We start from the raw sequence: 25136 nt of genomic DNA on the forward strand, positions 1-25136 counted from the left end.
AGAGAGTGAGGGGGACAGTACTGAACAGTGGCACAGGACTAGGAACCAGTAGCTGGAAGTAATGGGAAGAAATGCAATAAACTAGACTTACTACTAAAGAGGGATCATGTAATTAGACACTGTATTTTGCTTGTTTTCATATTACTTGAAGTAATTTACGCAAGTGTGGCCAGGGAAGTTCAAACCTTGTTGCGAGTTCATTGTTAGCCATCTCTAACAGTCCTTGAAGTGTAGGAATAAATCTCTGTATGAAAACTATAATCTGTAAAAGTGGTCTTAATAACCTCAAGAGTGTTTTGGAGGCTGTTTGGAGTCAGGCAGTATATTTAAAGCTGATCTTGAGCTACTTTTTGCATGGAGAAGTGCCTTTTAGTACTCTTCCTTTTGTAGTATTTAAAACAAAAATGGTTAAAGATGACTGAATTCTTCCATTATTGAGAGCTGTCATACAAGGAGTGTTTTATAATATAAAGTACACTGGTAGCAAGGATAATAGTGCATGCACAGGAGATAATATATTGTACTGTCCTGGTTTTGGCTGGGCTAGAGTTAATTTTCTTTCTAGCAGCTGGTATAGTGCTGTGTTTTGGATTTAGGGTGAGAATAATGTTGATAACACAGTAATGTTTTAGTTGTTGCTAAGCAGTCAAGGACTTTTCAGCTTCTCAGACTGCCCTGACAATGGGGAGGCTGGGGGTGCACAAGAAGCTGGGAAGGGGGCACAGCCAGGACAGCTGAGTCAAACTGGCCAAAGGGATATTCCATACCATGTGATGTCATGCTCAGTATATAACTGGGGGAGTTGGCTGAGAGGCACTGCAGCTCAGGAATGAGCTGAGCATCAGTTCCACGTAGTGAGCAACTGTGCTGTGCATCACTTGTTTTGTATATTCTTTTATTATTATTAATAATAATAATCTTCCTTTTCTGTCAGCTTAAACTGTCTTTATCTCAACCCACAAGTTTTACCTTTTTCTTTTTGATTTTCTCCCCCATCCCACTGGGCTGGAGGAGGTGTGAGTGAATGGCTGTGTGGTTGTTTTAGCTGCTGGCCGGGTTAAACCACAACACATACCATACATGAATATACTTACCCTTTGTGGTCTGAAAAGTGCTACATGAAGACATGGGCAGGCTAGTGAACCATTCTTCACCAAAAAGAAAAAAAAAATTACTCATTTTGCCATGAACTTGATTTTTACTGAAGTATGTGTCTCTCTAGGTAAGGAAATATTTCCAAAGAATGGAGTTACAAATGTGGAAAGTTACATTGCCTATGTCTTTGTTTTACTGGTGGGAATTTTTTGATTCATAAATAAAAGTTAGCATCACCAAAGAATCACAACGTCATCAGTAAATATACTGTTGAGGATATTACAGTCAGATAAAAGGTGTAACAGAAGAGCTAGCTATGAATTACTTTCATAACAGTAATGAGCTATACTTGGTTTAGCATCTGTAATGTTGGGGTTTTTCAGTTATTTTTTTTAAAAGTTATTTCACTTCGTAGTTTTTGCTGTTGAATTAGCTGTGACCACTCCTGAATTTAACTGTATACAAACATATATTAGGATGATGGACTGATTTACAATTTCAGTTTGTTTCTAACAAAATATTCTAAAACTTCTGAGATGATAAATAAATCTTATTAAATCTTATAGCTATTTTTAGTGGCTTATTAACCATTAACCCAGTCATTGCAAATCATGAGCAAATCTTTTGGTGTTCTCTGTGCATGTCACTAATCGGCTTGATGGGCTTCCTTCACTAGAATCAACACATTCATAAAATTACCTCAAAAGATGTACATAAAAATGCATAATATGTGTTTAAACAATCTGATCTTACTGCACACATATTGTAAGATGATTGTACACACAAAATTGTGTGTGTTTTGTGAGTTGAAGCACTACAGATATCGTGGTGACGCTTTTTTGCACTTTTTTGTTTCAAATGCGATACTATGAACATTTTAATATGAGATTTTGGTGGAAAATACTGCATGTGTAGTAATTTACATCTTGTTTAAAAGGATAACAAGTTGATGAACCAGATTAAAAATTAAATTATGTATCTACTTACTATTCAAGGAGCAACAGCTGAAGAAGATCAAAGCAAAACAAAAGCGTCTCCAAGCAATTCTTGGTGGAACAGAGATTCTTGATAAAGTAAATGAGATTGAATTCGAGCAAGATGAAGGTATGGGGGAAGGCTGAAAGTTCTGTTCTACTTTGATGTAATGCCTTTTTTTTTCTTTTTGTTTGAAGCTAGTTTGCAAGATCTGTGCAAAATATGGAAATAAATTTCAGTGGCTTGCTTTCGAAGAGAGAGTTAAGAACACATTCTCTGCACCTGCAGAATTGCAGATCATGGCATATTCATGTGGGAAGTTTTACAAAATGTTTGTTAATCCGTGTTCAGCTCAGTGGGGATGACTGAGGCACATTAGAGTATTGGGCTTAATAAATTGGAAATCCTAACATTTTTTCACAGCTAATTTGATAAAGATGACTAACATGATTGAATTACATTTTATATGCTGGATGCTATCAATCAACATTAACAAAATTGTTTTTTCTTACTGTTGGGAAGTATCACTAGAAATGGAAGGAGGAAGTGCTTCGCTTTTTCAGGCTGCAGTGTGATTTTAAAAAAGATGAAAGTAAGTCTTCTTCCAAAGCAGGATATTTGTTCTCTCAGTGTTGCGCTAGGTGTTCTTTCTCACTGCTGTCTGCAAACTGAGCTTGGATTTTGTAACTCTAGGTTGGCTGTGTCTTGGCCACAATCACTAATCTGCAGTATCCTGCAGGGCAAGTTTGGACCCCATTGACATTTGCACATCACCTTCAGGTTAGATGATTGCAGAGGTGTGAACTCTTAGTGTTGTTTGTCCATTGCTGATGTGGCTGGAGTGGATTCCAGATCTCACAGAGCTCATACTTCTGTAAGTTTTGTTGGATCAGGAGAGAAGTCAAAATTTCAGTGAACTTTTCTTGGTAGAAAAGCATCTTTAATCCTTTTTCTTTGAATGGGTTCATGCAGTAAAACTCAGGCACCCAGTTTGATGAAATGTAACTAGGAAGCGAACATAGCCCAAGACAGGAGAAATGGAAATGAGCAGTTCCAGTAGTTTGAGAAACTGAGAAGGTAGAGGAGTTTCATGCCTGATGCATCATTGTTACTCATTAAACATGTTTTGGTGATAAATAGTGCTTTAAATGGGACCAAATGCAGTAGCATGCTGTGCCGGCAATTCTGGTACAGCCGTTTTGAAATTTTGAACCCTAATAATAGATTTCAGGCTGGAATTCCCCTTCAGCTTCCTGAATTCAAGAGCTTTTCCCCTTCTTTGGTTTCAAACACCAATTATAGTTTGTCTTGATATGTATAGTAACTGTGTAGGCAGTTTAACTGAAGTGCTTTTTTTGTGGCAATGTGCTGTGCAGCCAATCTGACTTAGAAAGTCATAATCCTAATATTAGTATTGTAGAGTAGGAAGATGGGGTTTGTTTTCTTCTTTTTGAATCATGTGGAAAGACAGTCTTTTATGTATTTGGAAACACCAAATTTCAAGCTTATGAATAGGACTGAAAAATCAATAATAAAATAGAAATGGATGATGTTGCTGCATATGGGAACGCAGTGGTTTCTTGCGCTGAACATGGTGATATGGGTTGAATTGACAGCATAGGGAGCACATTAGAGTTCATGTGCCATGGGGAACTGTAATTTTATGGTAGTTCTTGCTGTTGTGTCTTGTTTCATAAGTATTTGCATTTTGATAATGTGTAATGTTTCCTATATGAAGTAGTTTGGAGTAAAAGTTATGCTCTGACTTTTTTGGCCTTCTGTTTTTCTGGGTTTTGCCTTTTTTGAACTTCAAGTATTATGTGTGATCATAATTTGGACTTTAATGTTGTATATCAAAACTGAACTGAAAGCATGTAAAGCTTGGGAGGGGGAGGGAACAAAACACCCTTGTTCTTGTGTTTGAGTTATTCAGAAGGTGTTAAAGGCATGCTGGATGTTCTGACTTTTGTTCTAGAACCTGGTCCATCATGTCTTGGCAGTATGCTTATGCCTGTTCAGGAAACAGAGTGGGAAGAGCTTATTCGTACTGGCCAGATGACTCCATTTGGAACTAAAATACCTCAGAAGCCAGAGAGGAAGATACGTCAATTAATGCTAAATGAAGCATCTGATTTTGAGAAGTACTTAGCAGACCAAGCTCAACTGTCATCTGAAAGAAAGAAGTTAGCCCTTCACAAAAGAGCAAAGAAGAAAGCACAAGCCAAAAATGTTCAGTGCGTAGCTCCTGCATCTACTACAGAGGAAAAAAGGGGTAAAGCCCTGTCAAAAACAGATAAACGCTTAAAAAAACACCTGAGAAAACTTCAGAAGCATGCCCTTCAGATTCAGTCAAAGGCAGAGATTCCACAAGAAAAGAAGTATCCTGAGGCCAAGAAGTTCAGGCATGAACAGGATGATGATAGTGGAGAGTCTGAGTATGTACCTGATGAGGAGCTCTTTGATCCAGAAGCAGCAGAAGAGGAGGAAGAGCAGGCATCTTCTCGTGCTGAGAATGATTCTGATTATGAACTCAAGAATCTGTCAAGAAAAAGAAAATGTTTGGTGAAGAGAAATTTTAAAGAAGCTGAGGATGATGATGACTTCTTTCCAAGCTCCGAGGAAGAGGAGCATACGCTGGGGAAGCGCAAAGTAAAGAGATGGAGAGATGATGGAGATGAAGACTATTATAAACAGAGACTAAGGTTAGTCCTAGACATTTTTATTAGTAACTTTAACAAATGATGGTGAACATGCAAAGGGCAATGTCTGTAATGCACTATTAGGAATTGAAGTAAGGAAAACGAGACAGAATGATCATAGCCTTCCAAAAGGAATCAGACATGCCTCTTAATTAGAAAGACTTTCTTGTTAGATTTTTATAATTATTTTAGGTCCTTCAGTAATAAGCTATTCGTGTATCAGTATGTGTTGTTTGCAGAACTGTGGATGTGCCCAACAGTGAGTATATACAAAACAACCTATTATTTGGCAGCTTTATACTTAAGCACTCCCTTTGTCTGTAGATCATATACCTACCTTTAAAAAAAAAATACATCTTCTGTTTCATAGAATCATAGAATGGTTTGGGTTGGAAGGGACCTCAAAGATCATCTAGTTCCAACCCCCCTGCCATGGGCAGGGACACCCTCCACTAGCCCAGGTTGCCCAAAGCCTCATCCAACCTGGTCTTAAACACTTCCAGGGAGGGGGCATCCACAACTTCCCTGGGCAACCTGTTCCAGTACCTCACCACTCTAACAGTAAAGAATTTCTTTCTAACATCTAATCTAAATCAACTCTTCTTCAGCTTAAACCCATTACCCCTTGTCCTATCACTCCATGCCCTTGTGAACAGTCTCTCACCATCTTTCCTGTAGGCCCCTTCAGGTACTTGAAGGCCACAATTAGATCTCCCCGGAGCCTTCTTTTCTTCAGGCTGAACAATCCCAACTCTCTCAGCCTGTCCTCATAGGAGAGGTGCTCCAGCCCTCTGATCAGCTTCATGGCCCTCCTCTGGACTCGCTCCACAGCTCCATGTCTCTCCTGTACTGGGGCCTCCAGAGCTGGACATAGTACTCCAGGTGGGGTCTCACAAGAGCGGAGTAGAGGGGCAGGATCACCTCCCTCAACCTGCTGGTCACACTTCTTTTGATGCAGCCCAGGACACGGTTGGCTTTCTGGGCTGCAAGCGCACATTGCTGGCTCATGTTGAGCTTCTCATCAATCAATATGCCCAAGTCCTTCTCCTCAGGGCTGCTCTCAACCCGTTCCTCACCCAGCCTATAGTCGTGCTTGGGACTGAGCCGACCCACGTGCAGGACCTTGCACTTGGCCGTGTTGAACTTCATGTGGTTTGCATGGGCCCACTTCTCAAGCCTGTCAGGGTCCATCTGGATGGCATCCCTTCCCTCCAGTGTGTTGACCACACCACGTAGCTTGGTGGTGTCAGCAAACTTGCTGGGGGTGCACTCGATCCCACTGTCCCATGTCGCCGACAAAGGTGTTAAGCAGTGCCGGTCCCAGTACCAACCCCCAAGGAATGCCACTTGTCGCTGTTCTTCACTTGACATTGAGCCGTTGACCACAAGTCTTTGAGTGCAACCATCCAGCCAATTCCTTATCCACTGAGTGGTCCATTAATTGAATCCATGTCTCTCCAATTTAGACACAAGGACGTCGTGCGGGACAGTGTCAAATGCCTTGCATAAGTCCAGCTAGATGATGTCAGTTGCTCTTTCCTTGTCCACCAATGCTGTAACCCCATCATAGAAGGCCACCAAATTTGTCAGGCACGATTTGCCCTTAGTGAAGCCATGTTGGCTGTCACCAATCACCTCCTTATTTTCCATGTGCCTGAGCAGAGCATAGTCTCCAGGAGGGTCTGCTCCATGATCTTGCCAGGCACGGAGGTGAGACTGACTGGCCTGTAGTTCCCTGGATCTTCCTTTTTTCCCTTCTTAAAAATGGGGGTTATGTTCCCCCTCTTCCAGTCAGTGGGAACTTTGCTGGACTGCCAGGACTTCTCAAATATGATGGCGAGTGGCCTGGCCGCTTCATCTGCCAGTTCCCTCAAGACCTGTGGATGCATCTCGTCAGATCCCATGGACTTGTGCACCTTCAGGTTCCTTAGATATTCTCGAACCTGATCTCCTACAGTGAGCGGTTCTGCATTCTCCCAGTCCCTGCCTTCTGTGACCTGGGCAGTGTGGCTTAAGGATTTGCCAGCGAAGGCTGAGGTAAAGAAGTCGCTGAGTACCCCAGCCTTCTCCATATCCTGGGTAACCAGGTCACCCATTTCATTCTGGAGGGGACCCACATTTTCCCTCGTCCTCCTTTTATCACTAACATACCTATAGAAGCTTTTCTTCTTGTCCTTAACATCTCTGGCCAGGCTTATTTCTATCAGGGCTTTGGCTTTCCTAACCTGATCCCTGGCTGCTCGGACAGTTTCTCTGTATTCTTCCCAGGCTACCTGCCCTTGCTTCCACCCTCTGTAGGCTTCCTTTTTTGTTTGACTTTGCCCAGCAGCTCCTTGTTCATCCACGGGGGCCTCTTGGTGGTTTTGCCTGACTACCTCTTGGTTGGGATGCATCGCTCCTGAGCTTGGAGGAGGTGACCCTTGAATATTTGCCAGTTGTCTTGGGCCTCTCTTCCTTCCAGGGCTTTGTCCCATGGTATTCTACCAAGCGGATCCCTGAAGAGGCCAGAGTCTGCTCTCCTGAAGTCCAGGGTAGTGAGCTTGCTGTGTGCCCTCCTTGCTGCCCTGAGGATCTTGAACTCTGCCATTTCATGGTCACTGCAGCCCAGGCTGCCCTTGAGCTTCACATCCCCTACCAGGCCCTCCTTGTTGGTGAGAACAAGGTCCAGCATGGCACCTCTCCTCGTGGGCTCCTCTGTCACTTGGAGGAGAAAGTTGTCATCAACACATTCCAGGAACTTCCTGGATTGCTTGTGCTCTGCTGCATTGTCCCTCCAGCAGATGTCAGGGTGGTTGAAGTCCCCCGTAAGGACCAGGGCTTGTGAGCATGAGGCTGCTCCTATCTGCCTATAGAGGGCTTCATCTGCTCTGTCTCCCTGGTCAGGTGACCCCCACTATGATGTCCCCTGGTCCAGCGCTCCCTTTAATCCTGACCCATAAGCTTTTGGTCAGCTCCTCGTCCATCCCCAGGTGGAGCTCCATGCACTCCAGCTGGTCGTTGACATAGAGGGCGACACCCCCTCCTCACCTGTCCTGCCTGTCCTTCCTAAAGAGCCTGTACCCTTCCATCCCAACACTCCAGTCATAGGAGCTATCCCACCATGTCTCTGTAATGCCAATAAGGTCATAGCCTTGCAGGCGCACACACATCTCCAACTCCTCTTGTTTATTCCCCATGCTCCATGTGTTCGCGTAGAGGCATTTCAGTTGTGCCCCCAATGAGGCTGACTTATTGGCTGGGGTGGCTGGAATTCTTTTGATGTATGCTCCCAGTGTTTCCCTGTTGGTTCCCATTGTGTCTGGAGCCCCTGGCTTATCTCCTCTAGGCTTTGAGCATACTGCAGTGCGTCCAGCACATCTCTGAGCAGTAGGCTGAGGGCCCTCACCAACATCCCGTCCCTCAAACCTGGGTGCATCGTCCCACAGCATGTCGCTGGCAAGCCTGATAGGCAAATAATCAAAATTAATAGGCAAAATCACAGTGCAGACAGACAATGCCCTCTCTCTTCAGAGGGATGGCACTTTTCCACTGAGAGAGAAATCTTTGGTTTGGGATGGGGTGAGATGCTTAGTTTTCAGCTTTAAATAATTAATTGCTAGTCAAGAAGAAATCATTTGAATACATTAGAGTCGCATATTATTTTTGTAGAATGTTAGTTTATTGAAATTCGAGGCAATTACCTATAGCTTATATGGCTAACAGGTTTATTTTAAAATCAATACTAAAAGGACCTTTTGAATTTAAACTTGTAAAAAATTATACTGGAAAGGACAATATCTATATTGCTTGATTATTAGCATGTGATATCTCTTGCATAACTTCTATTAGAAGACATAAGTAATGAAGACTGGACATTTATACTGCTGTTAGTCAAGTCTAAAAAAGGTGCTCTATTTGGCAGTGATTTTCCTCTCTTTGCTTTTGATGAGAATGAGGGTTAAAACATCCTTATCTAAAGAGATGGTGACAATGGTGGTAGTAGTGGTGTTTTCTGTTGCTATGACCACCTAAGGTTGTAAACTAAGGTTTCTAAGGAGAATCTAGTATGTTAAGTGAGGAAATGCAGCTAAGAACACATTATTTTTGAAAATGGCAGCTGAACCACCTTGTGCTAATGTGTGATTTATTAAATTTGTAAACTTGTGTGTTGATCTCTCTGTAGCTACACTGTGCTGGTGAGATGTTTTCTCTACTGATAGCATAACTGTTGAGTTCCTAACAGTAAGACTGAGCAATGTTTCCATTTTTACAACTGCCTGGAAAACATTTTGAAGGGGCAATGAAGTGGCATGTGATTTGTTAAGCTATTAAATGCTAACTAGACATGCCAGTGAAGTTGAGACATTTCTGCACATACTGGGAGTCAAAAGATCAAGATTACTAAAATGGTTGTTTTGTTTTAATTGTTCTCTAACCACTGGCATGTTGCCTCATTTCTAGTGTAAGGGTTGAGCTTCATATAATGAACTTCAGATTGTTGATAGCATGCTTACTTTTAATTAATTACCTTTAGTGAATGTCCTTCAAGTAGTTTTATAGTCCTCTAGAAAATCATGGATTCCAACTTGAAAACAGCTGCTCTAGAGTGAAAGGAAGAATATCTATTAGGGCTGTCAGTGAAAAGTGATTGATGTAGTGATAACACCTAGGATAGGAACTTGGTTAATCCTTGGGAAACTTGAATTTTACATTTCCATGGAAATCTAAAATCTTATGGATGCAAATGAAGCTGTGTCAGAGAAGGGGTCAAGAAGTAGAGGTATAAACACCATCTCTTCTGTGGTGAGAGCCAGAGTTACTGTGGAGGAAGTGGTATCTTCTGAATAGCAGAGGTACTCGCAATTGTAGAATTACTGGTAACAGAACCTCAGATAGGAAGAGCCCAACTTCACTTTCACATCCCGGGTTACAAAGGCAGAAGCTGATATGAGGCAATAGGTTTGCAATCCCAGGATACTGCTTTTCAAAGTTAAAGCATAGTTTATTGCTCTTGAATAGGAAATTTGGGCAAGAGGCTAATCTGAACAATGTCCAAAGGGTCAAAAAGAAATATTTTTTTTATTGGATGCATTAACAAAAAATAATTGTACTTAATTGGTAAAATATTTACTATTTTATTGAATAAAACTGTACTCTTCACATTTAAATAAGACCAATATTAAATCATTTTTAATTCAGTGTTTTCATCAAGAGTAATTTATTTTGATTGAAAGTTTTAATATGACTCACAGTTTAAATTCATTTAAACACGTTTTTTAATAACTTTAAGATTGTGACAATTTATCCTTAGCAAAGTCATATCATAGACTACATTTCTTTTGGTTACTAAAGTTACAATAAAAGCCTAAATGAATTTTAGAAATATCAATAACTGTAATTGCTACCAAAACACTACATCTCTTAAAAATTTCATAGCTACAGTTATTGTGGCTGTTAAGCTGCAGCTGTCCACATTGACGTTTTTATGCTGACACCCCCAGGTAATCTTCATTATGGGAAATGTCATGAGAAAATAAAATGTAGTGAATTAAGAAACATATTAAGAATGCTATAGAAATGCTGTCATTTGCTTACATTTATGTCTTGTTTCATGTCAGTTTTACTTTTGAATGCAAACGAATGGGTGAGATTATGGTGTATTTTACCCCTGAGAGAGGCAGAGGAAAATCCTTTAGGATTACTTTAGTCTTCTGAACATCTAGTCTTTGCTTGGCGCTGAATACAGTCCTACAGTCTTAAAGATTGAAAATTAGTTTCCTTAACATTAAAACTTTTCAGAGATGGGACTTGAAGAGATTGGTCTGTGTCAAGGGGAAACTACAATGATGTTGTTAAAGCATGATAATTAGCTAACTGCAGGACTGCAAAGCATCTCTAGAACAAGAGACTGTTTTCAGAACAGGAGCTGATGTTATCTGCAGTAAACAGGGCAGGCGGGAGAGTACCCAGCTCTTTCCTTTCCTTCTAAAGGCTACTTGCAGTGGTCAGCCTAGTCACCCAAAGCAAGATGTGATCAGTGGAACGCGATAAAGTAAAAGTTAGCTATACAGAATTCAGCTCACACTCTCAGTAATTTCACTTCTTTTCCTTTGCCTGGGTCTTGCCTTTCTCTTGTTACTGTTACTGGAGACATGTTGCTGTGCAGACACACGGGAAAAAAAATCTGTTCTGAAAAAGTTAATGTCTAAGGTGAATCAGAGCTTGCAAGAATAATGAACAGTAGCAAGGAACATCAGTGTTATGGAGGGTAAGGTAAATAAGTAGGATAGTGTCAAGCAGCTGAAAGGTAAGTTTAAGATTCAGTGAAAAGCAGTGTATTGTCATTCTCAACTGTCCTTTGTACTGGCTAATACCAGCTGAACCCAGAGGATTAGGTAGTCAGTCTTTAGGATCACGCTGAAGGACTTGATGCCCACCGACAGGTACGTTATTGATGTATATTTTGTCGAACTCAACAGTGACCATCTTGGTCTAGAAGCATTCAGAATTGGTGCTGGTGGAATCTTAACCTGTTGCCTCCTGCCTGATGGAATGGTCAGGTCATGGCAGAGCCAGTTTCTTTGAAGACTATGAAATGAGTGAAAATATACCTGTTTTCAGCTTCTTTTACCTAGGATCACAAAATAAAAGTAAACTTGTATGCAGATTAAATGCATAGGAAATAAACCTTTTCTTTGTTCTCAAAAAGAAAACTGCTGCATGGTTTTCTTGTAGTGTTCTCAAGACTTTGCAGATGTGGAAACTGCAACGTATCAAGGTTGGGATGGGTTTTTTTTGCATATTAATCAAAATTTTCCTTTGCATGTACTAAAATACAAAGCATAAGCATAACCAATTAAATTTTGCTGCTTATAATATATGTAGTTATTGTGTTACTGTATTACTGATGTCAGTAATGTATATGCATCAGGTAATAGCTTGGAGTCAAAACAAAAAATTAGCAGTCTTATGGTCACTATTCCCATAGGAGTTGTCAGTATATATCTGCCTGCTGCTTCAAGGAAGGAATTGCATGTCATGTTATGGGAGATAAGTGCCGTATGTGTGTCTTCTCGTGTATTCCGTATAGTTTGTGGAGTACAGTTGTTTGAATTCTGCAATTGCTGTCAAGTGCTCAGAGGCAAGCCTAGGAAAGCTGCTTCTTTCCATGTCTCCCAAGTGACATCTAAGCAGCTGAGTAGCTGGAAGTTGTGGCTATCAGTGCATAAAGCAGTTGATAGAATCAAACCAAAAAAATAAAATTTGCTTAAAACAAGCAGTTTTTCTCAAAATGGATCAATTTTCATGTACTAGCTCCCTTTGAAGTGTCTGAGTCACTGAATCTCTTGATGTTTCAGAGTTATAAATTAAAAAAGGATTATATATTACCTTTCCTGAAAGATACTTTCTTAGAGCATCCTAACTGCTCTTTAAAATGACAAAGACAAGACACAAATGAAGATATATTTTGGCTCACTTGCTGAGTACACCTTTCATTCTACACTCAAGTGTGTAATTGTCTACATCACTCTTAATTTACTTATGGAGACTTGTGGTACTAACTGCATGTATTTCATCTATTAGGACGTACCAATTAAATCCACCCATATAGACCATAAAAAGTTAGATCAGAAAAGTAATGCTGAATGCTTCAATTTAGCAAATTAGAATAATCTGTAAGGGATTCTTAGCTGTATAAAATAGAAAACATTTTGTGCTTCACAAATGCAAACTATATTAAACACTCAGCTTGGTTCCTGACTGTATTTTTAAAAAAAAAAAAAAATCCAATTGTGCTCATTACTGTTTTGGATGCAGAATTTCTTTCTAGGGTATTGCAATAAGTGGAAAATGGGCTTAGTATCTGCATACGTTCTTGTATTAAGAAAGATGTAATTAAATGATATATGGCTTTCATACTGCACTTTCAGGATAAAATTGTATTTATGTCAGTGACCATGGACAACATAAAATAGATTTCTCAAAGGTCATGCTTTCAAGAGACCTTGGTGATATAGTAGAAACCTGTATTTTCTGATTATTTAGGCATGCTAATGATGTTTAATTGAGGTGCGTATGAAATATATTGACGAAATGGTTAATATGTTACTATGTAGTGAAGTCAAATACAAGCTACTGCTGTTTCTCCCTCCCAGGTTTGACTTCTGGGGAAAGGTACAAGACCAGACTGACCAGCTGGCTGATCTGGTCCAGCAAATAGTGTTTGTCCTCCCATTGCTTCAACCATTTAGACATTTATGCTTTTTTAAAGAAAATAATGAAGTTTTAGTGTAGAATATCTTAATATAATGTCTTACATGACAGCCTTTCAAAGACTGATTAGCTTCTTCAAACTTCAAAAGTTTTTACTGGTAACAACAAATTGCTGCTTTTTCTTTAAACTGGTAACCGAGGGCAAAAAAACCTCCAGACCTTTGGAAGAGATGTAGTACCACAGCCTTCAATACTACAGCTTGTGCAATTATACAGTTCAGTAAAGTAACAGATACAGTGTGTATAAAGTCAACTTTTCTTTAGGAAAACTAAGTACAGGATTTATGAGTTCAAATTCTAGACATACGTATTTAATAATTTTAAGAGAAATCCCAACATTGATCACACTTCTTGCAGAAAATACAGTAGTTATAATACAAGGTGAAGTGCCTGAATTCCTGGACAGCTAGGAGCTAATCTCAAAATGTTTCTTCTTGGTTTTTTTCTGTATCACTTTTTCTAATGTACACTAGAGGGCAATCTATTTCTTCCCAGGGGAGGCTGATGATCCAGTGTTGATTAGAGGTGTTTCATATTAGTTATTAGAAGGAAACTCTTATACAAATTATTGCCCTGCTTGAGTTTAACACAGATTTTTTACCTAGATGTCACTTCTGGAAGCTTTGTAATCTGCAATTGTTTTAGTGTGGTAAGTAGGAGTTTTCTTCCTTGGTTTGAGTCTTATCATAACCCAGTCAGATAAAATAGTGTTCTGACATGTCTCAGTTCCAGTAACGGCACAGTCTGAAGCAATGACTGTCAGCATTTGTCAATTTGAATCGTTGATCTTTTTCTAGAACTCAGAAGAATAATTGACCATCCGTGCCTGATAGCATAGCATTGTGGTACTGAACAAAAATAAATGTGTTTTTATGCTGTGCCTCTAGAATGTGTTGTATCTGCCTGCTAGACTCTGGACCATCAATGTTATTTTCCTAAATCAAACGTTTAACAGACGGCAAGTCTAAGATAGGGATTTCCATTCTTGTGTTAGGAAAGATATATGAAAGTATCTGTGGGGAAAACTTTGACACTTTATGTATTTTTAGTAAGTTCTTCTTTTACTACTTAACTGGATACATGATTTCTTATAACAAAATAAGAACAAACCAATAATAAACATTAGCAACTCAAAGTTTTTAATCAGAAAACTGAATACTCTCTCTGTCTTGCTTGTTTTTCCCCCTGCATACGCTGTTTTTTCTCCATCTTGGTTTTTGCTTCTGAGGAGTTCCTGACTTCAGATATCAAAATATATGCCAGTGAAGCTGACTCTCTAAACCTGTCCAGCATTGTGTGTGTTAGTTTATCAGTGCAATCCTTTTTGGCAGTTATTGTAACTTGTGTATGTTTGGAGATGGTAGTCTTTATTTTCACTTAATAAAACAATACCGCAGTTCCAAGTTTGTGAGTGGTTCCATAAAGGCAGACTGTAAGTATTTTCTTAAAAGATACTGGTGAAAAGCTGATCTAGAAACCTGCCATAATTAACTTTCTTTCATGAGAAAGGTTATATGATTGTGTTGTTTGTATATGAAGCGTTGAACTTCTTTCCTCTTCTCTTGTTCCTAACCCAAGTGTTTTTAAACCAATTTGCCAGAGATGCGGAAAGCTTTAATTGGAAGTTCCAACAAGTTTCACTGAAGTAGGTGGTCAGAAGACAAGAGAAACTATTAATGCTGCCACTGGAGAAAACAGTGTGAGCTTAAGTCTTGTTATGAGTGTGCATATCCTGTGGAAGATGATTTTGAATGATCTAAGAGCAAGAAGAGTCTCTTCTAGTGTTTTCACCTTATTTCAAACAGAGTAGTGTCTTTAGGAAGGCAAGCATCATTGGTTTAATTGCCCCCAGAACTACTTAGGTAGTTAAAAAATACAAGAACACTAGACCTTCGTTGCCTGTTGGTTTTGGGTTTTGTTGTGGTTTGGGGTTTTTTTTCATTAGATTTCAATGCTAGGTGGCTTAACTTACTTTTTTTGGCCTGAGTTTTCCATTTGCTTCTTTTCATCCCATCGCTGTTATTTATAGTACTTTAGGACCTGAACAACGTTAGTCTTCATGTTTTATATTTTGAGATACTAATAGACTATCAGATCTCCTTCAGCTTTTTTATGAGATGAAATACAGCTGCTTTTGTGCTGCATCCAGAAGAGTAACATAGGGATGGTTTTCATCTGTTATATAGCTTGCCAATTTCTGTAGGGATTTTGTCAGTTTATACACACTTTCAGTGTGCCTGGAGTGAATGGCACTTTCATGGGAGAACTGCAGCAAAACCCAAATTGTCAGTGAAGTGCTGTGGATTGGTTAGTACATACCCAGCTAACAGTAGCGTACACCTTACTATTACAGGTAGGTGTTTCTGGGTCACTAAAACGCAAGTCCGCAATTTCCTTGGATATTGAAGATCTTTGGTACTTTTTTGAAAGAGGGGGAGAATGATGGGACAGGAATGTAATTTTCTCACCTGCCTAGAGTCCAAATAAGATTAGGCTGCAGACCACAAATCACTCTGTAATTAAAACTTAAAAAAAACCTCATTCTCTTAATAATGACTGCTTAACAGATGTAGAGCACATCACCCCAGAAATGGTGATGTTTCCAGCTGAGTCCTCTGTATAAGATTATACACTGCTGCACATTTCTCTAGGTGAAGGAAGTTATTCAAGTATTTGGTTAAATTAGTAAAATAGCTTTAGAATACCTAAGCTTTATTGATATTTTTCTGGGGTTTTTTAATGGAGGTTTTTATGAAGGTAGCCAGATTTTTTTGATGGTGTTAAATGTTTATTCTATCGTATTAGTATTTGTGTCTGAAAATTGTAACCAGCTGTAAAACTCTGAAGACTTACAACAAAGTAGCCAGGAGTGCACATGCCTTTTAATATGTCACATATTTTGAGCATTTTTTTTATTTGCATAATTCTCTCCTCCAAAGGATTGCTATTTAAATCATGATATCAGAGAATGCATTTTTGTTGGGTTTTTACCTGATCAAAATTCAGTGTAGTTTTCATATAGTATCTTTTCTATGCAATAATTGAATGTTGACTCCTTGTGTCACTCTAGGAGGTGGCAAAAAGAACGTTTGAAGGACAAAGAACATCAAACAGCTGAGGAACTTTCTGAAGAAAGTGACACTGAATTTGAAGAGGGTTTCAAAGTACCAGGATTTCTCTTCAAAAAGCTTTTCAAGTATGTATTGTGTACTTTATTTTAATATTATGCTGCTGTATGTGCTTAATAATATTAGTAGTAAGTCACAGTCATTTCTGGATGCCTTTTGCTGTAACTTTTACTTCAGTGAATGATACCTCAACTTTTACTTCAGTTGTTTCTGTAGCATTATTTCTTTAAAAGAAGCTCCAAGATCAAACCTCAAAGAAACTAATTTATTACAAGCACAAAATGCAGTTCCATCTAAATATAAGTGATAACTGGCTGATGTGAGTATTGTGAATGTGTATTAGCTAAACGACAAATTGAGAAGCTCTCCTTGTCTATTTTTATAAATGCTTTCTTTTACTGATAAGTGCTTTCTTTTAATTCAAGTGTGTAGTGGTAGAATAACTTTACTTTGAAGAACAAGGTGTTGGCAAGTTGAGATAAATGAAAGCAAGAAGTGTAGGTGTTTCTGTGATTGGGTGGAGTTAATGAAATTTTCTGCCAGCAAAAAAAAGACAACTTTTTCTTTAAATGTCTACTCAAATTAACTACTTCCAATTCCTATTATAAAATAGTCTTGAAAGTTTTGCCCACTAAAACTTTAAAATATGGAGAGTGCATTCTTAATTCCTTTAGTAGATGGAAAACACTCTGCAACTCATTCTTTAGTTATTTAACACTGGATTACAGATTTGGACGTGACTGCTTTCTGTTTCAGTTTTTTGAGACCATGGTGCCCAGTGACACTTTCGAGTTCATCTCAAAAAGCTATTTACAAAAGGCAGCCCAAACAAGCTAGCAGTTAACAAGTTAACTTCATCCATAATCTTTCCCTTAACTTTTTTTGCCCAATAGGCTTGAATTTGTTTTTGTTGGCAACATTTCACACAGCAGGAAAAACATCTTCTCTTTCAAAAGCCAACTCTCTAAAAACTTGTAATTAGTGTAGTAGAAAGCCCTGGTTTGTAATGGGCATGCGTGGTATCCCTTCCAACAGGACCACTTAGTCTTAACCTCAAAGAAATTATTACTGTTGTCCTGCAGTTCCTCAGAAGGAAAGCACTAGCTCTGAAATGGAATTGAATTAATGACTTGGTTGCCAGGACCATACACAGCCAATATGTGGTCTCATGTTGTTTATGCAAAGGTACTGCAGAAGTAATCATCCTAAGAACGGATGTGTGGTCTGAGCAACTCGAAGGGAATTGAAATGAGGCAGACAACTACAAATTAATCTCAGAGATATCAGCCTCACTAATGAAGGGTATCCCTGTAAGCATGAGTCAGTTGGCAAAACTTCCTAAGTGGTTAGAAAGATCAATTGAGTTGAATGATTTGTCTGACTTGTAACTTAAATGCTGAAATCTCCAATGTAGGAAGGCCCATAGTCAATAGGCATTAAACTTTGAGTTCTGAGCACGTTCAGTACAAAACATGGAAGTATATTGACCCAAGGAGGTGTATAGCAGTATACTGTAAGTGGTCCTCCTGCATAGTTGAATTCCAAAGAAGTTAGCTCAGGATAGAAGTAGTAGACCCTTAAGTTCATTCTTTGGTAAAGCTGTTAAAGTAGACAATTTATTTCTTCCCTGTATACTTGTCTGATTTGAGGAACATTCAGCAAGAATACCATTGGTGCTGCTGTCGAACAAAACCAAACAGTGAGCAAGAGTGACTTACGAACATTGCCTTATAAAGTCTGCACTTAGCCTGAGAGAATGCTGTTTGAAGAAACCAGGTTTCTTCATTATTTGCTTTCAGTGAGTGATTTCCCTGATAAGCCCAAAATATGAGTTTTGTCTCAGCAGCGATGCAGCTAAACTCTGCTAGCTACTGTGGCGAATTTTGAGGGATACATCACAGCACGATTGCTCATGTGAAATACAGTCCAAACATAACTATTTTGGAAGACCAGGCAACATTTTTATTCTACAGTATTTTTGGAGTAAAAAACAAAACATTAAAAATTGGTGCAATGAAAGCATAAGATTAAAGAGAATTTATTATCTCTCCATATAACCATAAAAAAAAACTTTGTGGGTTTTTTTTTTAGTTTTGCATAGTTGCAATTATTGCATGTTTATAAGATTATACAAAGAAAGCACCTGCATCTTTCCCATTTTCAGATAACATTGGAGCAGAATTTTTCATAAACTTAATTCTCTCCTGTGAAACTTACTCAGGAGAAGAGGGGAGAGGGAAAAAGATGCTTATAAATGCAGCTAGCTTTTAAGCACTGGATATAATCCTAAGAAATAAAAAAAAAAAAAAATCAGGAAGTTCTTGAATGGTTCTCTTCTGAGGAGACATGCTGGACATTAGTCTGGGGGATTAGCTTCTGACTGGATTTAGGGTTCTCTCCATCTCTTTAATATTTCTGTCAGAAAATGTTTGTCTTCATTAAATTTAGTAATGATAGCATCTTAATTACAGCTAATCCTGCAAACCATTTCATAGTTGTTTTTAGATTGCTGCATTTTTAAGGTGAATTAATTTCAAATAAAAGGGTTTTTTTAAGGTCGTCTTGGTATAATGCTTTTGAGACACCAGCAGATATCTAATGGTTCAGACATCATACTGTGTTCTTTGATCATCTTTTTCTAACTACTCAAGCCATTTGTTTGTCTCTGTTTAGCATTCTGTAAATCCATACAGAACTCATCATAAATTGATTTTTAATAGTACTTTGTAGACACTAGTGTCATTAGCTGTCAGAAGTCCTAATTTTATTTGTTCAAAGAATGAAACAGAATTTTAAATGCACACAAGACAATGCCCTAAAATGAGCAATCCCTATTTTACCAAAAAAAGTGTTTTGCACTTCGTGCTCTGCACTCCAGAAGTGCATGCCATCAAGAAAATATCAGTAACCTTGTTCTTTAAGTTACAAGACACAGAAGTGCTGAAACATGTATTTTATTTTTTTTAATAGTAATTAAAATATACTGTTTCTTCATTTCTTTCTGTCCTGTTTTCAATTTAACCCTCACATGTGGTGCGTTATTCCTACTGGTCTCACTATTTCAAATCGTTATAAAAAAAGCATGTCCTAAAGTATTCTCAATCCAGCATCTTATCTCTACCTTTTTAGCTTGCCATTGTAAGTCTTGCTTTCTAATCTACTTCTTTTAATTGGAATGTATTTTACATCGTTGCTTATAAAATTTCCAGTGAATGACTGGGAGTAGAAACTGCCCTGATACTCTCACATAATAACACTCTGCTGCATCCCATTCACGGGAATAGCTTCTATTGTTCTGCCTTCCAAAACATTTTGCCTTGTTGGCTTTTTTCCTTCATTGAAAAAGACTAAATGTTATTAAATTAATTTATGTAAAAAGAAAGCATGCTTTGGCAGATGTGATCAGTTTTCACAGTGGAGTATAAAGTCTGTACCCCTTACAAGTCAAGCTTTTCCTTCAGTTCAAGGTATATGTTCCAAATAATGTAACTTACTAGACCTTACATGTCATCTTTTCTGAAAAGATAATGCTTTGTTAGAGTAGCTTTCCAAGTTGCTTTTAACACTTAAAATATACATGAAATAAAATACCCTCTAATTACCATGACTATCAGTTTAATTAGAAATGTTTTAGTGTTGCATAAAGAATGAAAGTCACATGTAATGTCTGAGTGCATCAAAAATGTATGACCTAGTAAATACAGCACTCGTGTAAAACACACATCCAGCATGTTACTGTAACTAGTATAAGAACCTTGCCAAATGATTAATTCATGAGTACTTTCTGTTATGATCTGTATTATCAAACATTTGCCATCTTCTTTTTCCTTGTTTTAGGTACCAGCAGACAGGTGTTAGGTGGCTCTGGGAATTGCACTGCCAGCAGGCAGGAGGAATTCTGGGAGATGAGATGGGATTGGGCAAGACCATCCAGATAATTGCCTTCTTGGCAGGTCTGAGCTACAGCAAGATCAGGACTCGTGGTTCAAATTACAGGCAAGTGCTCCTCTGCAGACTGTCAGTCTGTGGAGCTCAATTAATATTTCATCAGATGTATTGCTGGTGGAGGAGGGTCCTGTGAATTATTAATGACATTTCAATTACAATATTCCTTTAATTCTTTTAGTGGGGGACATCAAAGGAAAAATTTTACGAGACAATGGAGCTGTAGGGCAGGAAAAATTAAACATGTAACACTTTTAATGAATTCCAGGCATTGATGCTTCATTTTGCAGATGAGCTGCACTAGATATTTTGGGTCAATACAGTGTCTAAGGTTAGCTTCCACAAATGGATTGTTTACAAACTCAATTACATTAATATCAATAGTTTACACAATATGGAATTTTAAATTAGATGTAATACCTTTAGTTCCATTTATTAAATTTTACATTAAAATATTTGTTCTGGCAAGCCACCAGGTAAACGCTTTACAGGAAGTAGCAAGCTGATTTGCAATGAAAGTTAGAGTTTCTGATCGGCAGGGAATTATCCATGCCAAAAAATAGTAGTAATAGTAAAAACAGTAACTTATATGGAAGAATTTCCATCTGCTATTTTTTTTCCGTTGTTGTTGCTTTTCAAAACTATGCTAGTGACTGGCCTTTCTTACAAGATCTTTTATGCTTTTTTTTGTTACTGAACAATGCTTTAAAATTCCTTCTTCATAGGCAAAATTACCGGAAAAGATACTTGTTGGTGTCCTTGGATTTACAAATGCATGCATGAATACTTGATTTTTCTAGTTCTGTTGGCCTGTTTACCTGATGTAAATTACTACATGCAATTAAGCAAATATCATAGTATTATACTAAACAAAAATAATTAACTTTATATAGAGGCATTTTTAGCTTGTCTTCAGCATGTACGTGAATTGTAAAATAATGCTTTAAAGAGAAAATATTACTGTCTCTTCTCCAGTTGCTTCTTACTGTAGTCTTTATATAAAAAAACTTCATGCTGTCCATCACTCAGGCCAGTTGATTTACTTTGCTATGGCTGCCTGATTTAAGCATGCTACTGTACAGATTATTTTGTGCAGGTATATTCCCTGCCCTAGTTGGAGGACCACTGAGTTGATGGAAATCCTTCAGGAACATCTTTTGACGTTGTTATAGTTACAGCTTAAGACCTAAGACACTGCAGTGAAACTACAATAAAACTTTGAAAAGCCCAAAATATAATTGCATACCTAAGTTGCACTGTCCTTTCTGCATGTAAGATAAAGTGTTGTTTCATTTTTTGGCTGGTGCATGTCATTAAATCCATCATGAAAGTAATTTCATGGGAGGAAAGAAGGTTTCATTTTTTTGGTGAAACTTACTCTGATTTTACTTGTGTGCTGTGAGGCAGAAGGTCTAAACATCTTGATCTTTGCACAGTCAAGTATTTTCCCCATCCGCACTCTGAACTAGGAAGGCAGTAACACCGGCCAGCTAGATTCTATCTGAAAGCCATGTAGTCTAGTAAGCAGAAGACTTTCTTGTCAGCCTGGCTGAGAAGCAGGCATTAAGAGTGGACACAGTTGTGTTGTCAGTATGTTTAAATGTCTTCCAGCCTAGCTGCTATCTCATTACCTTGATGTGTAGATGGAGCTAGCGTACTACTATATGAATCTGGCACTGTGGGCTTTCCCAGCCTCAGCTGGCCTTCTGTAAAATGGAGATAACGCTGTCATTCCTGTGCAGAATTGCAAAGATTGTATTTGGAGGCACTTGCGTATTAAGACAATAGGGTCACTTCTGTTGATATTCAAAATATTCAACTTTATTTTCTGCAAGTGAAACTTTCTGCACAAGTATCCTTTAAAATGAAGTGAGTAGAAATCCCTTCTGTAAATCAATTCTGATTCCAGTGCCTTTAAGGAAGGAACTACTTGTTACACAGAGTATAACTATTACAAAAATTAAAATGTTGTCTCACTTTTAACAGTTATTGAGCCATACAGCTGGAGAAAGCCAAATGGTATCAGAAGGAGTGTGCAGCTATGGTGGTGTAAGGATATGAGGGAAGCAAGATTTATAGAGGGGGGAAAGGTCTTTTGTGAGACAACCTGAGACAGCTGGAACAAGCAACAGCTTTCAGAACAATGGTCCCTTCACACAAAACAAAGCAGCAGCAAACTTAAAGTAACCCAACTCTGGCCTGTATCTAGGTTGAAATCTGTTGTTGAAACCTGTTGAATGGCTTGGGGGTCCACAAGTTTGCTTCTTTCCAAATACATTATTTTGTTTAACAAAGATGTTACCTTTCACTACAGATTTTGCTTCATGTATTTGAGAGATCAGATGAGAAACTCTGCCATAAAGTTTATACACTGATTATTTACTCATCTGTGCTCTTCAAGATGCTGAGATGTAACCATACACATTGAACATTAAGGCTCAATCTCTATGAGTGGCAGAGAGATTAATTTCCGTGATGCTTACATAAATAAAAATCCATTGCCCCAGAAAATTTGTATTGCTGTTGCTGCCCTTTTCTTTTATTTTTCACTAGTATTTAGTTGTCATTTCAGTTTATTTTGAAGGCATGGTTTGCCAGTGCTTGGCAGTAGTGTCGGTTATAATGCAACGTTTTCCTCTGCTAATTTTTTGAGTACTTAAAGATTAGAAGTATCGTATGTGTACAGCTTCCTTTTTCTTGGTAGTAAGTTGCAGGAATACATCTTATTTGCAATTCTAATCACATCCAATTAAATAGGAACTAATAAAGGATACTTACTGCGAATTGGGTTTTATAAACCAAAAAGCAACAGAAGAAGAAAGAGATTTGGGTATATTGATCATATATAATATTGACCATAAGCTATTAGTACAATGCAACTGTGGAAAGGGGTCAGAATACATTAAGACAATATATTTGGGGTAGGAACAGGGCAGTGGTACATCCTGGTACAAGGCACCAGTAAGACTTTGATTTGGAATGTTTTTAGTGTCACCTTATTCAAGGAAAACAAATATAATTTGGATGGGCAGCAGAGCAAATCTGTTGCAGTGATTAGGAAGAATGAAGGATGCCTCCTAAGTGTAGCAAGCAGAAGTGTGTGGTTTGTTTAGTTTTGTGAAACAGCACGGACTGGAAGAAGTTAGACGACTCTCTTATATAAATAAATAAAAGCTCTCAAGAGAAGTATAAAATGTTGGCTAGTGGATAGTGGTTAGAGCCACACTAGACACACAAGAGGTTTCACACAACCGAGTGGAGGGGGAGTGGATTTTCTGAAAATTGATCAAAGGAAGTGTGAACTCTTTGTGTAAGCTGGGGTGGGGAGGGGAATGGATAAACCCAGCAAGTGAGCTTGTTTGATGCAGACCAGGGGAATAAACAGAGGTAATTTGTTACTACCCATGAAGAATGAGAAACTAGTATGTTCTGGGAAAGTTGGCTTTTTTGCTATAGATATTTTTAAGAGTGGTTATTTGGATTTGTAGCATAGCTGAAGCTATTTTTTGCATTTCTAACTTCCCCTTGGATTGCTGGGAGTTTTTTAATTAGACTATGTAAGGTTGTTATGATATTTTTTCATAATAAAGAGATAAGCAACATTCAGGTTGTCATTCTGCATATGTATAAGCTTTTAATAAAGAATATTATTTCTTAATGTCAACAGTTTCTGAAGGCATTAACAGGTTTTTTTAAAGCAGGGTATTGCTGGCGTCTGGGAAATCCTCCTTTATTGTTATATGCATGTGATCTTGAACGTTTACAGTGATTTTTTTTAATAGTTTATTTATTACCACTTGAATAGTACATAGTTGACCAGACACATACCACTATGTGATTACTCTAGCTATTGTCTTTGTTTGCAAAGTCATTTCGTTCTGTTTTTAAAAGAGCAAGTATATTTGAAAAATAACTACTAGTAACCTCTACTTAGTATATTTTCTATATGACTGTTAGTACTTGTTTGTGATGATAACACTTCTTGTTTGGCTGTTGTGTGTGAGATTCACAGATTGGTAGGAGTTAGAAGGGACCTCTAGAGAGCATCTAGTCTAACTCCTCTGCTAAAGCAGGATCACCTAGAGCATTTTTCTCTTAACCTTAAGAGTAGATCTGAATGTAATATACAGAAAGACTTCATTTCAAATGTCCTCAGTAATTTTCAGAAGCAATCGTGATTATGAATAAGAAATTTATGAGACAGTTTATGCCCAGCTCTGTCTCAACTTGCATGAATGATATATTTTGCTGCTTTAGAATCCTCGTCTTATCTATAAATTATGGTGATAATAGTACAGTATATTACCAACATGAAGCAGAACACCTGGGTGTAAGCCCATTTGTGAGACTAGTTACACATTCTTTTTAACAGAAGTAATGAAACAGTTGTTTGTTAATGATTTCTTTTCTCTTACAGAAACAGCAGTCACCCAAACCTGATTTGTATTACTGCAGGAGGAAGTTCCCTTATGCCTTATTGTTTGGAGCTTTTCTATTTCTGTGTTTATCTTGATAGATGCATCCATTAACTGTTCAGTGGATAGGTTCTTAGAGCAGTACCTCTTTCATCTTCCTTTAAAAAAACAGACTTCCAGAAAAACAAAGTGCCAGTTACTTTCCATAGCTCTCATATTCCACTTGAACTATAAAGTGTGTTGTTTTTATGTGTGTATTTTAATGAGTCATTTAATACAGAGTATGTATTTCATGTTAAAGGGTTTTTTCCCTGAATACTTTATTTTAGGTACCAGGGATTGGGTCCAACAGTGATTGTTTGTCCAGCTACTGTGATGCATCAGTGGGTAAAAGAATTCCACACTTGGTGGCCTCCATTTAGAGTTGCCGTTCTCCATGAAACTGGTTCTTACACTGACAAAAAGGTAGTGGTTGACATCTGTTCTGTAATTCCAGAAGCTTTTCTCTTTCTTTTTTTCTTTTCCTGTGCTTGCAAAAAAAACCCCAAAAATCCCCTGTTCCTGAATGTTTCTGTGGAAGCTTGTGCTCTTTTTCTGATTGTTTTAAAAGAACAAAAAGTTGCCTG

General features: G+C 38.1%; 1 protein-coding gene across 4 annotated transcripts in view; it reads left to right on the forward strand.

The window, feature by feature from the left end:
* ERCC6 (ERCC excision repair 6, chromatin remodeling factor) overlaps positions 1-25136 on the forward strand; it is a 51043-nt gene that overhangs the window by 5086 nt on the left and 20821 nt on the right. For 3 of the 4 annotated variants that reach the window (XM_054831280.1, XM_054831281.1, XM_054831282.1), the window contains 5 exons: positions 2091-2199; positions 4046-4772; positions 16093-16218; positions 19988-20146; positions 24840-24975. In XM_054831280.1, coding sequence (XP_054687255.1) covers positions 2091-2199; positions 4046-4772; positions 16093-16218; positions 19988-20146; positions 24840-24975 — 1257 coding nt within the window. Of the gene's footprint in view, positions 1-2090; positions 2200-2809; positions 2945-4045; positions 4773-16092; positions 16219-19987; positions 20147-24839; positions 24976-25136 lie in introns of those variants that run through there. The other variant, XM_054831283.1, reaches the window with a different exon arrangement.

Source organism: Grus americana, chromosome 7, assembly GCF_028858705.1.
Source record: "Grus americana isolate bGruAme1 chromosome 7, bGruAme1.mat, whole genome shotgun sequence".
Lineage (NCBI taxonomy): Eukaryota > Metazoa > Chordata > Aves > Gruiformes > Gruidae > Grus > Grus americana.